Source organism: Leuresthes tenuis, unplaced genomic scaffold (genome assembly GCF_036924035.1).
Source record: "Leuresthes tenuis unplaced genomic scaffold, fLeuTen1.0.hap1 SCAF_5, whole genome shotgun sequence".
In the NCBI taxonomy this organism is placed as follows: Eukaryota; Metazoa; Chordata; class Actinopteri; order Atheriniformes; family Atherinopsidae; genus Leuresthes; species Leuresthes tenuis.
In genome coordinates, this window is record NW_027325359.1 from 14,245,237 (window position 1) to 14,262,692 (window position 17,456).

Below are 17,456 nucleotides of genomic sequence, written 5' to 3' on the forward strand. Positions count from 1 at the left end.
CTGTTGAATGTGCACTTCAGGCCTGACGAAAGACATTTTCATTATAGGTCTTGCTTTCTGACACTTGTTGATAAATGTTGCTCCAACGCGCCTTGGCAGTCATATGACATGCTTGAGTGTACTCACTGCCACTGTATTTGGGGACCCAGCGCACAGAGGGAGGTAGACCGTTGATGTTGAAGTGCTTGCCGTCATACTGAGAGCATTGCTCCTCGCGGAAATCTCTCTGCCCTCGCGGGCATGGCTCAGTGTTGCAAGAGCGGAACTTCATCCGGCGGCCCACACAGAACTTGCCGCCATTTCTGGGCCTAGGGAAAGAGCAGATCACGCATCGCAGAAGTTCTATACACACATTCCTGGACTTGCTAAATCTGAAATAGTCTCTTTCAGACTCATAAACCTATCTGCAATCAACAGGTGCCTTGCTTTCCATGAATGTCTGATTCTTTCTTACTCGGGCTTGTTGCAGTCTCTCGTGGTGCTCCTTGTTCCTCCTCCACAGGACCTGGAACAAACACTGTAGGGCCCCCACGGACCCCACTCTCCATGGACTGGTTGCAGGTCCAACTCCTTGTTCACGCACATCCCATGTCTGCAGTACTGCACGTGAAAACACAAACACGCAGATTATGCTAAAATTGATGGCTGCAACTCTAGAGTACAGAAGGTGCGCAGCAACTGGGTCAAGCACAGCTGGGAGTGGCGTTCCCGTGTGTCTTCTACACAATCTGTTTACGAACGGCTACAAGCGATACTTTACATCAAATCCTAATTTAGCTATTGTTTACCCGGGGGGAATGCATCCAAGTCCTCCAGCTGTCCAAAGAGAAACGGGAAACACACTCAGATGCAGACAGAAATAGAGAAAGAGGGAGACAGCAAAGGACAAGTTTCCATTAAAGAAGCTATATGCGGAATGTGCTACCACGGTTTGTCAGAGTTGGCCAAATTCTTTTTTCGGTTTTGGAGGTTGGGAGTTCTGATCTGTTAATGACACATGTCCCTATTTTTTTAGACTCCAAAACGTTCAAGTGATACTGTACGGACATTTGAAAAGCAGTAGAAGTAAATTAATGAAAACAACGGTAGTTTTGTAAGTCGCAGAACTTGTATCACTACATGCAAAAAGATGACTTTTACATTAACCACCTGATTCAACAGGGATCTTTCTTTTTTTCTCATTAAAGTTGCAAAAGACAAAAATGTAATCAAAATAAAGTCTGTTTGACATCTAACTCTAAAATTAGCCAGCAAAAGAAGAAGAGAAATACACTTCTTTACTCTGCCACAGACACCGAAGCATCCAGACTCATTTTCTTCTTAAGCCATCTTTGGCTTACATCTTAAACACACAATTACATAAGACAGAGCTTTCATGCACAAGACCCAATGTGACATACAAAAATGAGACGCCTGGTTTCAAACAGTGCGCACCGCTGAGCAACTTTTGCCAAAAAGTGCTAACACTGCTCCCACAAGCAAAGCATGGCAGGCACATTTCCCCATGCGTGTAACCAAATCCCCTTCTCAGTGACTAAGATATCGAAGGGTCCTGTTCACTGAAGGAATGCAGGACAAGACACCGTCTGTCTGGGTTCGTAGCCCGCCGTCCAGGCACAGGCACGGGGAGCAGCGGCACCATGATAATGAAACTCTAGAGTCGTGATAACAAGAGGAACAAAGTTCATTACTGGCTTGACATAAGGAACTCGCTTCTCCTGCTCCGCTTCTTAGGTACACAGCCATACAAATGTAACCAGAGATGGAGGATGCTCTTGGTGGACATCTCAGCGTGTTCATCTCGCTGCATTTCTGTCTAGTTCACTGTTTGGTTTCTTTCAGCCATGCTATCTTTCCACTATGAGATATTTAATCCCCCTGATAATGAAAGTCTTTCAGATGACTTAAGAGTTCACGTAAGAGCCGCTTCAGTGGATTAAACAGTGAACCAGGGAGCATATCAATCAATGTCATCTCCTGCACAACGGCAAATGTGGAATCTTTTACTCCAAATAAATGGATTCAGCACATGCAGTAATTATCTTAAGAGAAAACCTGCAGAAGTGCAAAGTCATGCACAAAACCACATGAACACAGAAAAGCTTTGGCTCCAGTCCTTCTCCTATCCTGAGCCTAATGGTGTTTAGTCAGTGCACAAGGACAGGCAGGTGTGAAGAGCTTCGGGGTATGGACTTCACAAGCCGCAGACATTTCAATAACCCAAGTTTTGTTTAAAAAAATGGATTGGCCCATTCTTCTAGTCAGACTGCACAGCAAATGCAAACTGCAGACACTGATAATTTTGTTGCAGCACTAACAACGCATTCATGGAAGAAATCATATGAAAAGCACGGACAAGAATGTGATAAAACATACACACGAGTGGAAATGGCTTCCACACCACGAAAAGGCAAACAGGTGCTGGTATTTGTTGGTTGAGCAACTTCCCCAAGAAAAATAGAGCTACACGTTTGGAGCCTGTGGAACTGTCACAGAAACGCATTCAAGAAGTCCAAAAGCTTTCCTTTGTCACAGCAAAGACTTTCCCTCCCCTTACAGCTCTCACTTCCCCTTCCCCCACATCAACTTAGAGACTGTCAACCCAAACCTGAGCATCCTTTCTGTATAGCCACCCATCCCCCTTACCCCCCAATGGGAAATTGCAAAAGCCATGCAGAGACCACCACATTGCAACCAGGCAGGGAGACCCAAGGAGCTGTCAAACACAAGGGGGACTGTCTGTCACGGCGGACCAAAGACTGTGTAAGCCTCTGAGGCATTCCACTCTCCCCGCTGGCAGCCTGTGTTTACAACCGTTTTGTGTGGCTTGAAAAGGTGATGTGGGAGAAAAAAAAAAAAGAAAAGAAGAAGGGGGCAGTGGAAGGGGAAAAAACATCTGTGTGAGGTGATGTATGCAAGTGTGAATGTGAGCATGCCCACGAGTGTGAGCGTGCACCATGTGTGAATGTGTGGGAGTGAGAGCTGAGGCTCTGGAGGCATCTGGGGGCCACGCTCACTTCCAATTAGCCTCTTTCCAGAGTGCACAAACACACTTAGAAAACACTGAGGTGAAAGACGCTCAAAGCACCCTCGCAGACACCGGCAAAGTCTTTCCTGGAAAGATTGTCAAATTTTGCCCTCATTTGAGAGAGTGGTGAGACATTTCAAGGTCTTGTGAGAGCAACCTGTCCAGCTGTGACAAGCATGTGTTTCAAATTAGGAATTTCACACACAAAGTCACACACTGACCCCTCAACTCATATCAACATGTGCATATGTGCATATGTCATAGCCATGCATCCTGCACACACTGTATTGCAGTAGATACATAAACAACGCACACAGAAAAACATCATCATTTTCACCACTGGGGTCTTAAATCACGCAAACACCACACGAAATAAAGTTTACCCAATCGACCCATAAAACCAGAGAGAGTGGTCATCAACCAGCTAAATGCAGCAGTGGGAGCTGCAAGGACAGCAGCATCTGCTCTGAGATCCTCCGCTGGCTGGTTTGGAGGAGAGCACCCTGTAATTGCCAGGAAACTGTTGCAGAGAGCGCCTCATTTCTGAACCCAAGCCATACATCACTGCAGGAATGAGAAGGCAGAGGACTGATTCAAAAAGCACCCCGCTCTCTCATTTTAACACGGATGTTTCCAAAAGGCATCACCTTTCATGTTGTGGTGTTTTTCTCATGGTTCTGGATTGGGAGTGTATGCTAAATTTGGCCTGTCACTGGTGGGGAGGGGGTATTTGACTCATGGCAGCAAGCCACAGTGCACAAGAACAGTACATTAGAACAAACTGTTACCTGAAAAAAACTAAGAACATCTGCAACCACCTGTCAAAAGAGGTCAGTAGGGACCATCGCTGCTGATTTTCACTCAGGTATTTTCACTCAGAACTTGAGCTGGAGGTGAGGGATGATATAAAGCCCCTGAGACCCATGAGAGCAGTAAGGGATTCTCTGAAGAATTCCCTTCGGATGGATGGGGGATTGAAAATAAGTCAAATGACAGTTGTTATTCTAGAGTGGATTTACACCTTTTCCCCTTGTTCCATATGTTTTCTTTCCATTGTGTTAAAGCAGTGTGGAGAGAGGAGGCGGGAGGAATGACAAACACAGTGGAAGAGAACAGGAGACACAACATGATGCAACTGTAACCCCCCGCCAACTCTTCTTTTATCTCCTTACCTTGTTTCCTATCCTCTAGCTACTTCTCTGTAATCTCTCCTGGCTGCACATCTTTCAAAGAAGCATAAGGGTTGTCATTAGACAGAATGAGTAGTTTGGCTCCATCAGCTGTTCCATTCACATGCACTTCAGAGGCTTTACTTTTACTGCTGTTTTTTCTCACACATCATCGTCACTGTACAACCACAGAGATACCATACAGAACCTCCAATGATTTCTTTACACTGATTGTCCTTGAAAAAGATGTTGAAAATGTTTTTTATTATATTGTGAAGCAAAATGGGAGACAACACAAGAATCCATAAAAACAACATAGACATGTTGTATCTATAATACGAGAGAAAATGAACCAATTCATCACTTAATTCATTACATCAATAAATATTTTTCGTAATGACTTCTTGGTCTCAATCAACAGCCACAAACCACCAGATCCTCTTACTGTAGGGGATCAAAAGTTCCTCCAACTCTTAAACTCCCTTTCTGCTAAAGTTTTGAACCATTTTCAAGTGGCATTTCTATCTTGAGAGGAGTGAACTCTTCCAGGAGGTCAATTTTTCTGTCCTTTGGCCATGAAGGGAACGGTTTGATGAGAAAAAAAACGACAGGTATGACATGCAGAGGCATTCACAGTCACAGATCTCAGTTTAACTGAACAGTAAAGGAAGATTAAGGACCAGTTATAGAGCTAAAGACTCCATGTTGGCAGTATGGCAGCATGAAGAGGAGTAAAAGAGATTTATGGAATTAATTCCTTTATGCATCAAAGCAGTTCCGGCAGCTTTGAGTGACCCATGCATCACTGATGTTTCTCTCTGTGTGATGGATGTGCGAAAAGACAACAATTTGCTCCCATATGACCTTATAAGGAACACGTGCATGTGCAGGATGTCGGATGCTGTGTTTTCAGCTTCTTGTCCTTTCATTTTGTGGCTCTTCCCAAGTCAATGTATCCCCTTACAGATAGAGAATGTAGCATCAGTCGAATCACACTACACTGTAATCATGCAAACGCATATCTCTGCTTCCACACAGCCAGCCATGAAAGCTGCGCTCAGAAGCTACCGGACACAGTAATTCCACCAGCAAGCTATGTGACTGCTGAAACAACAATCCTGTTGTTATCCCAAATCCACAGATATGTCTGTGATGATGGCAAATCAAAGTGGCAACATCCTCCAAATATCCCGAGATTAGCTGAGAGTGACACTGATACCACTCTCACAATCCCACGCTCCCATAGAGGCGCACACGCACACCACCACACACAAAAATACACACAAGCACACACACGCTATCGCAGCATCGTACGACAAGCCTGTCAGGCTGCCAGTGGAGTTCCAGCCAACACTCACCGCCTTCGCCAACAGACTCCATTCTGCTAAAGCCTCACTTTTCAAGACCTAACTATTTCACTCTAATTGGCTGAAACCAAAGCAGGGCGGGTCGTCATTCTCTTCCAAGGAATGTTCTGGAAATCAAAAGCAACTTCCCGTTTATTTGCTTTCACTAACCGCTCAATCAGAAGTATCTGGGAGCCTTGTAAAACTTTACACACATTCAAAGAATAACTGAGCAAGCAGTTGACCTGCAGGAAAAACAAAACATCTGAGCATATCATGTTGCCTCAAATTTCACACGAGATATATGTGTCAGGGGAGCTCACAAGACAAAGAAGTCAGAAAACAGAATGGGTAAAAAAAAAACAACAGTTTATTCAAGCTCAGTCGCTACTTTTTCTCTCTGTGACCCGCTGAGTGACGATGTGATGAGAAGCAGTGGAGGGATCTTCAAACGGCGCGGACATGGATACAAGGCCAAGTGCTCCCGTTGGGTTGACAAGCCGGCTGGCCCCTCATCTACTTACACGTACAAACACTCATGCACACACAGATCCAAACAGGCCAGCATACGGGGTTACGCCTTAAAGTAGGTGCTTCTGCGATGCATTCTTCTACCTGCAATTTGTACACAGACATGCACACACAGAAACACAATCTATTTGAAGAGCAGGAAGGAGTGCAAAGGAAAGGGCAAAAGGAGGAAAAGCACAGAAAGAGAGTATGGGGGGGGGGGTACTGTATTTATAGACAACAAGTGATGGGATGCTCTCATTAGAGCGCGACCCACTGAGCCAGATCACAGACGCACCGCCAAAAGGTCATGTGATCGCATCATTCACTCCAGCGCCCCGTGGACGCAAGAGACAAGGAGTGAGGGCGGGAGGAAGAGAAAAAGGCAAGAGTGGACATACAGAGAGAGTCAGAGAAGAAGGGAACAGGCAGAGAGGGAAACCACCCATGAACCCTGCTGTGCTCGCTGCTCTATTGTGATCAAGCAGTATACAAACAAACTTTTTCTTTCCCTCCTTCATTTAGCGGACGTGCCACTCTCCCACTATTTGGGCACCGACCTCATTTACCCAATGTGGTCACTACTTTGTTTCATAACCCAGCAGAACAAAAACGGTCCCCGGACAAACTAGTCACAAGAGGTGACGGCCATTCGGAAAACTTGTAACGTGTAGTCACAGTGAATGACATGGACCCTTTGATCTGATGTAAGCTACAGATCTTTGATGACGATGCTAACACAATAACACAATCCACGCTGCTACTGTAGTCCCCCACCCCCCACCATAGAGGCCACAGTTGTAATCCTCCAGACCTGACACCTAAGAGCCAGGAGCCTGACCCAAAACCCCATAAAGGCCTCGGACTTGAACCTCATGACTTCCTTTGTAGGAAAAAATAAAACGGGTCAGGAGATGAAGTGAGATGGTGTGACAGATTACAAACACATTATGTCTAGGAAAAGAGAGAAAGACACAGTGGACAAACACAAGGAGGCACCAAGAGATGTAAGGCATGAACAATGCAAAACTGATACAAAAGAAATAAGAAGAATCATCTGGGCGTGCAGATTATCTGACTTTGCAGGCCTAAAGATGAGCACAAACATACTCCCAGACACACAAAACACACCACACTGAAATACCACATAAAAGAGCACTTGTATGGGCAGGTGAGTGCTGGAGCAGGGTCCCCATCTCTTTCAACTCGTGCTACTTCAAACAGCACCCTGCATGAAGATGAAACTGGGGCCTCGGCACTGCAAACAAAGGTGGTGCCACCACTGACGAGCACACGAAGAAAAGATAGAAGTTCTCTGTTCCGTTCTCATATTTGCTCAGACGTAAAAACTGCCACCTGTTATAGATCTGGTGTCAAGGTTCCTACACATTTCCTGTTCCAAACTTAAATTTTTCAGAATATGAGTAGCTACACCTTCACTACATACCTAAACGGATTAAACGGCAAATGTTCCTTTCTGACTTGGTATTATCTTGTGTTGCCACGTGTGTCCAAGATAACAGCAGCTTATTCCAATCAATCATCACTAGACTTACTACTATTCTTACACCTATTTTTACGCATAGAAATGACAATAAACGCAGCAACGAAGTTTTCTTTACATGGAAGCTTAACTTAAAAAAACCAGACATTATATGGCACTCTAGATAAGTCGTCTTAAGAGGGGTTAAGAGGTTGTTCTTTAACAAAGTAAACCACAAGTTGCAATTACACTCCATTTTTGTCCCACATACAGGATGAGAATAAAATAGGAGTCCCAGTCCCAGGCACATTACTGTTTAGTTTGGTTGTTTTAGTTGGATTAAGATGTTAGCTATCCCCCGTTAATCTCTCCTCGCTAGACTGGGCTGATCCACGACCTAACATGGCAAAATGGTAGATGGAGCCACATGAAAGGATATGAGACATTAGATGGACCCACGCCGCAAGACTGCCAGGGCAAGAGGTTAAGGAGAGGAGTAAACCCTCCTTCTCGAACGCCCCCCCCACCCCCACCATGAATTGTTTTGAATGCTAAAACACCAGCTAACCATCTCCTCTTTCCGCTGCACCTCCTGCTCCCTCCTCTCCTCCTCCTTTCTCCTGCTCTGCAGAATCACTGATGTGAGGTCTTTTGTGAGACCGCTAGCATGCCTCAGCCTTGGCTCTGTTACGGCCTGACCACTGACCCACTCACCCGCCTTTTAAAGAGGTTTTAGGGTCACGGGTTCACAACAAGGTGACTCAACTGTGAACGACGGGCGGCATCCTCTTTCAAAGGGCCCATGTCCTCACCTTTCCCTCTCAGGACCCTCTCTTCCTCTTTCTTCTCCCCTTCTGTCTATATTTTCTCTCCTTTTTTTCCCGTGTTTCTCTTTTGTCCCTCCTCCCTCCCTCCGCTGCCATCCTTCCATCCATGTATCCTCAGTGACTGACCCGACGTCTCAGCCCTAATTAGCATAGTATCCCAGAGCGAGGAGAACATGAAGGCTAATGGGGGGTTGGGGCCCCATAACAACACCAAGGGTAAAGCTTCAAGTTTCTAACAAGGGCCATCACCTGACTACATTTACATGGCTCTCTACAGGCAGAATGCAGGCAGCAGAGTAATGCATGATAAATCAGTCCTTTTTCTATGCAGGGGGAAGTGAGCGCGAAGCGAAAGTCATCAGGATTCAAAGCAGCTACATGGGAGGGGTGGAGGATTCTGGCTTGTGCAATGAGGCCACATTTGACAACAATGAAGATTGAAGAGTGAAGAAATACATTCAGGTATGCAAAATGGTGTTCGTAAAAACAAACATTTAAATCAAACCCACATTTTGGGCTTAACGCATTCTGGCTTCAGGAAAGATGAAAACGGGGCCATGCTTTGCTGCGTTTGCAATGTTTCTAACGTGAGATAGAGATGTTGCGATGTTTCGAGTGCAGTAAAGATCTGACAAACTTGTTTGCGACTGTATGAAGACATCTCCGAGTAAGTTAAACTCATGCGCCGTTTTGGTAGGGGCTATACAAAATTATCTGTCAATTAAAAAAAGCACAGATCTACTCATGGACCGACTTACCATTCCATGACCACAGTCTGTCCCATCAGCCAGCGGCATGTGCTGGGTGCGACAGCCCTTGTTATCCCCCTCTGCACTCGTACACCACAACCTCTTGCACTGTTTCTGTGGATAAAAAAGTGAGCAGTAGTAGCCAGCAGCAGAACGTAATGGCCGCTTTCTCCCGTGATGCCTTACTTCTTGTTGGGGTTAAAACCTACATCATATCGTCCGGTCCACATGGGAATTTATGAATCAAAATGAAAAACAAACACACACTCGATTGACAACCATTTTGTATCCGTGGGCATGAGAAAATTTAAAGTAGGAAAAGTTTAATGTTTTATCCCCCAAAAAAAAAAAAAAGGTGCTTAACATGATGGAGGAAGGGAACGTTCTACCGCTACCTAAAGTCCTTGCTTTTTACACCGGGGTATTGCTTGCTTTGATTGGACGCCAACTTACCATGTAGGGGCAGATTTGAGAACCGGGACCAAACATCAGTTCACACTGTCTGTTGGCATTGTAGATCTGACCGGGGAGAAGGCTGGGAAGTTCGTATGTTCTGCCCACAGGTTCATCCAGGAGGCACTCCCCGTAGCCGGTGCTGAAAGAGAGGAACAGTATATGTACAGTGGATGAAAAAGACCTTACAACTGTGAGCGCTACATGCGTACACATTCACATAGAAAAGCTCAATTGGTATTTTGTGACCTAAAAATGTAACAACATGCGTCATCTCCTACATGAAAGCAAAGCAAACATTTCCGTGTCATTGTCTGTGATCATCCTCTGGTGTGTTTTCCCCCGTGGGTGGTCTGTATAGTTACCTAAAAAAACTTCCCTTTTCAAGTCTGTTGGTAAATACCGTCTCTATAGAACTCCAGCAAGGCTCCAAAGACTGAGTAAGAACAGCGTCTGGAACTTCATGCTGACCAAATCTCTATGTAAGGTGTATTTTTTCAGTGCTAAGGGCAAACAAGAGACTTTAGAAGCCCAAAGCACCTTGACTAAGTTACATAAATGAGTGTCAGCTCCGACATTACAATATAATAATAGAGTGGGCTGTAAATCAGCCACACCCTCAGCTGCGAAAGCAATAACCGAGACAACAAAAGCACAGCTGGACTAAACATATATGCACCAGCCCCCTGCATATAAAATCATCAGCCATTACGGTTGTGAAAAGGCACCAGTCAAGCATGTTGGCAGAACGAGTGGAGCAACAAAGGTTCTCTTCTTTTTCTTTTTTTTTTGTTAACTTTGGAAAAAAGGAAACTTTAAGGCGAGTCTCGCAAAGATGTGTAATTACTCAACATGTTTGCACCGCTCTGACAAATTTCATCCTGGACTGAGCCGCGAAAACACCTGCTCAAAAAAAAAAAAAGAAGCACCAGCTGACGTGACAGCCCAATAATTACACGGGATTATCCTGGGTTACCATCACTTTGTTTCTTTACCCTTTCATTTCCAGCCGTAAGAAACTGCAGCGCATGCTGGCTGGTGGCGGGGGCGGGACCGAACGAGAAGAGTACAGCAGCGGCGGAAGGTGCTGTGAATGGAAGCTAAGAAGCAGCCTGTCAGAGAATCATACAGACACTCCCGTATTACAGTGTCTTTCAGCAGTTGGTCATCTGTCTAGTCAGAGTCCTGGAACCTAATGGCAGGATTATTAAGACCAAGACAGAGAGAGAAGAGGTCATTGTGATCAACTTTTTTCAAATGAAACATCCACTTTTTCCAGATAGGAACATGCACAGTCTGAGTCTGAGACAGTGGGACGATTCCTTTCAGGCACCAGATGAGATCCCACACCTGGCAGCCATTAAAGGACATGAAAGTGTGTTTATTTACAAAATGACTTTTGAGTGCGCCATTGTGGGCTTGTCATGTGAGGCTAAACAATAATAGTTTCCATGTACAGGACACAGTGTAAGAAGTTGACTTGTCTGACAGATTTATGGTTTGTGCAGAGGACTGGATGACACAGAGCATCATGGTGCAGTCTTTGATCAAAAAATGCCAAGCAAACTGCAGCGATCTTGTCAAGACAGCGCTCCTGTCAGGATGTACCGATTACTGCAGAGAGGATATACAACCACTGACAGATTTTCAGTTGAATTTGGAGAAATCAAACCCGTTTAAAATGACTTCACTTAAAAGTTTTACATTTTGGTTGCTGGGTAGGGATTCTTTAAGAAGCTGAAAACGGCAGGGTGCCCAACAGTAGTTAGGCAGTGGTTAGAATTTCTATCTGAACCCCCCCCCCCCAAACACAGTGACAAAGATGGAATGAACAGCTTCATTATACGCCCGTTAGCGCATAATAGCACTACGCTGCGTCAGGACGCTTTTCATCAGCTTTCAGGTGCGGGAGTTTATTAGAGCAACGGTGAGATAAAAGGGTGATCCTTCACCTTTCGAAAAGAGATGCTCGAGTGGAGGCGCGGCCCTTTGCTTCTTAAAATAGCGCTTCTTATTGAATTTGCTCTTCAGAGAGAATGGGCAGTCAAAACACTGACGTACTTGACCAGGTCAGTCCACTGAGCAGGAGTGGGACCACAGAAATGCTTGTTTGAATCAATGCTCCTCATTGTTGGCTGGAAACAGACTTCAAAAGCACTTGGACTGCACCCTTGCGGGCCTTTCCCACCGCTGCAGCGCCCACACGGAACCAAGTGCAGCTTTAATCTCCCCACACCTGCATGGTATTTTTATACAGTATATCCAATGCGTCAAAAAGTTTGTCACAAGAACATCGGACATCTACGTCATCCCGGTTTATCCTAACACAGCTGAAACAGACCTATCAAGATACTCAAGAGATTGATAGAGATTCTCCTCATGTTTGGCTGATTGTTCCCACCACTCCATGTTGAGGTCATTGCTGAGTGGAAACTATGCAAAGTGCAACATTAAAACTCCATGTGAGGCATCGCCTAACACTGTACTCTCTCGATGCATCTGGTCAACAAGGCCGTTCTTTGTGAAGCCCTCCACAATTAAGAGTGGAAAGGAGGGAAAGATTAAAGGGTCACGTCCAGGGAGGATCTAATTATAACTGACATTTCCCATTTTAAAGGGAAGTCCTTCACCGGGATCACTGACCACGCTGCGGGTTAGGAATGACTGAATGAAGCGTTGCTGGTTTTTGGTGTGGACAGGAAGCTAGCGACTAGATTACTGTCTGTGTGGCAGCCGAAAGACTGCAAGATCCATCACTCAGGTCGGCTGAGGAAGACCTCCGGATTCAAACAGGAAGTATTCTTTCAACACCACGCAATAACAACTCCACCACAGTTTACATTGCACCGACCTGGCAACAGAGCTCCGAGGGAGGCAAAGAAGCCATTTATTTTGCTAAGTATGTCACATCAAAACCTATCGCAGAGTGGAGAGCCGCGTCTTTGTACTCCACGAGAAAGCCCATAGCCACACATTTGATTTTCAACATGAATCAGTTTAGAAATAAGAGTGGGATGTACATACTCTAGAAACTCTGTGATGTACTTGCGACTGCACTTAGACCACGACCATGGACTGGTGTCATAGTTGAGGGTAGGAGCCATGACGTGATACTGGTGCTTCATGCCCGCCTCCCGGCACTTGGGGTTGTCATCGTGCGGCATGTTGAACCTGGCGTAGAATGGGACGGAAAAAAGGAGGGTTAGAAATGGCGAGAGGAGGATAAAGGGAACACACAGAGTGATTATCAGCCGCTTAACGGCTGTGTTGAAGTAAGAGGGATAAATGTCATAAGATTTACTTTCAGCTGCTTTTAACAGGGTCTCACCCCACACAGACGCAGCCACTTTCATTAGCTGTGCTGCACCCTTTGCACCTTCCCCTTCACTTGTCTGTGTCTTCTGCACTCCTAAATACATACATCATCTCACTTGTGCCATCATTCAAACATTCCAAGAGTAAACTCTTGAAAAGGCTTCAATAAACCAGATCAGCCAGTAGTTGGTGCAACATTTTATGCAAAACTTCCCTTTCCATCTATCAGCATATGTTACCCTGGTGGTCTGTTAACGTACTGGTGAGAACCACCTCCAGTTCACCCCTTGGAGATCAAAACCCACCATCTCACATTCTCAAAGGGCTTACTGCAGAAAAAAGGTAGGGATGGTAACACAACGGACATCAGCACATACATATATGGTGCCACAGCGTTGATATTCAAGTATAGGTGCCTTTCTAACAGCTTCATAATTAGAGCTACAATTGATTTATTAGTTTGTAGTTTTTACAGAAGAACACTCCCTTGCATTTGCAAATGAACTAATTCACCAATGCTATCTATAATAGGCAGTCTAAAAAAGCAACTTTTCCAGAACATGTCCAGAACAGTGTGGTCCCAGACGAATGCTCTCTTTTGTCCTGCAGTTTTGTGCACGGCTCCTAAATACATGAAGTGGATGCACACACGAGTGAACAGATTTATACACACAGAGACCCATGCAGCTGTATGATGTCTAAGATGTTTACAACAGGATGTGGGCCAGCGCTGGACTCCGGGCTGAGGGTCAAATCCGCACCGCCACACAAACAAGACCTAGCACGGCTGGCACAAAGCCCACTCTGCAGGGGCCAGGGGCCTGAGGGCAAACACCCAAGAAATAATTAAGCCTCTGGCACAGTAATAATCTCTGCACACACAAAACCAGGCTGCTGGACAACACTCCCAACAGCGAATCTGACTCGAACAGGGTTTGCAGGTTATACAAGCAAACCTGGTGATGCAGAAAAACTTTGCAACTGGATATGTTGCTGGATCCAAGTAGATTTACTCATTATCAAGATGGGTGATCAACGGATTTGTAAGTGTTAGGATCATTTCTATGATTCAGATTTGAATTAAACAAATTAGCATACAAGCCTAAAATCCTGATACCAGAGCCTTTTAGTGTAATTAGGCAGTAAATCAGGAAATTTTATGGCTAGATCAATGGCGAATTCTTAACTGTCAGCATCCACAGTGTCATAATTTCAAAGGATGCTTTTTATCCAGTGAAAGGTAAAAGACTATCTCAATCCCATGCCGCCAGATGGATTTTCAGCCGAGACAGAGCTCCATGACATGAGAGGGAAAATGGTCTGTGAGTTACACATTTGAACTATTTCAAACGCTCAAGGAAAACCATCACAATCATTTCATCCAGTGAGGTTGCCTGTGAGGACGCAAGTAAAGTTACACAGTGCAGCCTTTCATAGGTCGGAAAACATTCTAAAGCCTGACAAACGAGATAAGTCCTAATCCGAATCACTTTTGAAATGCTATGAAATGACGCCCGTAAAATCCCCACGATAGCTATCAGTGACCACATGTCCTCACAGCCATCTGAGAAAGGCCTCTCATCCATTAGTCTTCGTCTTTTTTCTAAATCTCTAGAGCTCCTGAGTGGCTCCCACTACCTGACACTTGCTTCCCCAAAACACTAAACACTCTCAGGAGCTCATGCCCACGAACGCGGCAATCAACCACGGCAAGAGTCAGAGCCAATGAGGCCTCCAGCTGCTTGGACTTCTGCAATAAACAGATCCACATGAGATGTGAGGGGATGGGGGTGGGTGCAAGACCCGTTCATCTGCTGCTGCTGCTGCTCCGGTTCCATCTCTCCACTGGAAGAATGTGTGAGCGTGACAGAGGAGGTAGAAGAAATTCTTTCATTCTTAAGCAGTGGCTCACAGGCACACTCTGACACTGGTCCTTTTCACTATTCTCAGATAAGAGAGAAAGTTTCAAAGACATTCACGATTACACTCTGCAAAGATGTTTGGGAGGAAGAAGGGGGGGGTAATTTGTCCAATAGTGAGCTTGATGACGGGGTAAATAACCTATGGATCAAAGTCTGCAGTGGAAAATAATGCTTCTCAATCTGCACCTTATTTGAATCACAAGACTATGGTAATGAGGGATTTACAGTGATTTTGACTCTGATAAAAGTCAGGAATAAACAGTACTTCATAAGAGAGATAAAGTAATGTGTTTTGACTTTTTGAGACAGATGATACATATGCAGGTCTCCTTTTTTGTTAACTTGACACATAAGGCAGTATTTGGTTGTTGTGAGAACATCTCAGGCAGACAGGTAGGTGGGTTCCAGGTGCTACCCAGAATAAGACAACTTACACATGATGGCACTGTGACATCCTCAGGTTGTTTTATCTGTCTTTGGGGATGATCAGTGGTAAAGAGCTGGACATGTGAGTTGTGTAATACGAGAGCCCAAATACTAAGGACAATATTAGGCCTTGCACTCTCTGACAAGCCTTCTTTAAAGTTTTCTGGAAATCTTGTATTTACTGTACTGTAATTATCTATGTTTGTTTCACTCTATTCAAAAAAGATTTTCCGCTACATCCATACTAACTTTCACCTGAGCTTGTCGTTGTCAAGGTAAAGCTTAAACACACAGAGGACTAACTATAGTTAGGTATTATAGACTGGAATGTTATTAAAAGTTTTTTTTAAAAATTTTTTCTACCTTATTATGTTTTGCACCTGTGTCTGCTGCACCCCACGTCTCTTTATAAGAGGGCTTTTGTTGTCAAGGCCGGCTTTGGGAGGTGAGACAGGTTGTGTGTGTACAGTATGAGTTTGCATTCAGGGGTGAAAGGGGCTACTGCGGGCTCTGAGCAGCAACTTACACATGGCCCAGCTCATGAGCGATGGTGAAGGAGGCACTAATTCCATTTTCCTCACTGATGGAGCAGCTGCGGTACGGGTCACACATGGTCCCCAGCTCTGCAAGCCCTACACACACACACACACACACACACACACATATATATATGTATACATATACAGAGAGAGAGAGATACACCGCTATTTAAAAAAAAAAAGTTGCTTAAGTGTTAAAGGTGATTAAACAGCCACAGTCTCCACCACTCCTCCCCTTTCTACCACTCTGTTCCGTCACTATAATATTATTAGCGAGCAGCTTGCCATAAACTCATTACCGAACAGTTTATGAGCTGAGGCCAGCGGAGTGCAAACGTCATTGAAAGGGACTTACAGGTGGAGCTATATTTGCAAAGAAAAAGACGGAGGCTTACCTAAAGTGTCACATTTATCTTTTGCACGGCAAATATCTTCCCTGGAAAAAGAGGAAAGAAAAGAAAGAGCTTCAAATGCAGTCACCTCTGGGTTTATTTGAACATCTTGAGAGTGATTTTCGAAGAGAGGGTGGCAGATAAGTATGTACCTCGTGATGAGGAGTGCGGTGTCATGGTGAGAGGGATGGCTGTCGTCCTGGACATTTTGACTCTGCTGCCAGACACAAAAGTTGTGGAGAGTCGTGGCAGCATTGAAGCTCACTGTGGGCCCTTCCTGTTTCGTGTGAAAATGGAATTGTAACCAAGAAAGTTGCATATTGTTCTATTCATTAATATCTTTACAACTTCAGTATGTACATCCTCAGATCTTAAGTTAAAATTGTATTTAACATTTGCGAGCCTGTATAATTCTCCTGTTTTGTCCATTATGACAACCTTTTACTTAATGTAGTCTTTAGCAAAACTGACAGGCTGGGGTGAAAACTGGAAGCTTCCTGCAGCTTTCCAAACATCTTCAGTTTAACAAAAATCCCATCAAACACAGAAAATAGTCCCATACAGCATCCTGCTGGCTTGTATACAGCAAGTAGCCAACAAGCAGCTAAGCAGCCAATTAGCAGCTAAGCAGCCTGGCCTAGCAGCAGATGCTAGCTCTCATCTTGCAGCTGTATCACCGAACTTGCCTTTAACAAGCTGTAGGTGGTATCTTTGCTAATTAAAAGCTGAGATCCACAGCTGTAGCAATGATGGATGAATTTGTTTGTGACATGCCCTGTTGTCAGGCCCTAACAGCTTATTGAGTTGTTAATAACGTTCAAAATGTGGCTGTTATTGCAGGGGGCAAGAGACAAAGGTGTCTGCAGGTAATTTCTTTCTGTAGTTTTTAAATTGTACATTTTAAATAATGGCCAAGACTTATTGTCTCCTTGTGCCCGTTGCCTACCCCGTTTCAATGTTAAAAGTTGCCAGTATTAAACAACTATATCTATTGGTAATTCAGAACCTGAAAAGCATAGACATGTTGATCTTTATGTCCAGTTCTCTTTGCATATGAATTCATGAGAGTTACCCTTTCAGATCGAAAAATTCAAGGAGGACATTATTTAAAATAAATCATGCTGGGTGATTTACGAAGCTTTGCATTTTGCAATTCACTGCACCGTAAAAAAGCACATCTAAACTTTATTGCCTAGACAAAATCTACAACAACCTTTAACCTCCATCTAGTGTTAAGGTGTAATACTGAAACTTTTAGCAGCCCCTCATTTGTTTGTCTATACCTTTCTATGAGCAA

General features: G+C 44.5%; 1 protein-coding gene across 1 annotated transcript in view; it reads right to left on the bottom strand.

Annotated features, from left to right (window-relative positions):
- LOC140307360 (A disintegrin and metalloproteinase with thrombospondin motifs 20) overlaps positions 1-17,456 on the bottom strand; it is a 77,329-nt gene that overhangs the window by 42,444 nt on the left and 17,429 nt on the right. The window contains exons 6-13 of the mRNA XM_072386209.1: positions 16,312-16,436; positions 16,163-16,203; positions 15,755-15,860; positions 12,590-12,736; positions 9,566-9,707; positions 9,122-9,226; positions 455-600; positions 127-308 (exon numbers count right to left, since the gene is read on the bottom strand). Of these exons, the coding sequence (XP_072242310.1) occupies positions 127-308; positions 455-600; positions 9,122-9,226; positions 9,566-9,707; positions 12,590-12,736; positions 15,755-15,860; positions 16,163-16,203; positions 16,312-16,436 (994 nt within the window). The remainder of the gene's footprint in view (positions 1-126; positions 309-454; positions 601-9,121; positions 9,227-9,565; positions 9,708-12,589; positions 12,737-15,754; positions 15,861-16,162; positions 16,204-16,311; positions 16,437-17,456) is intronic.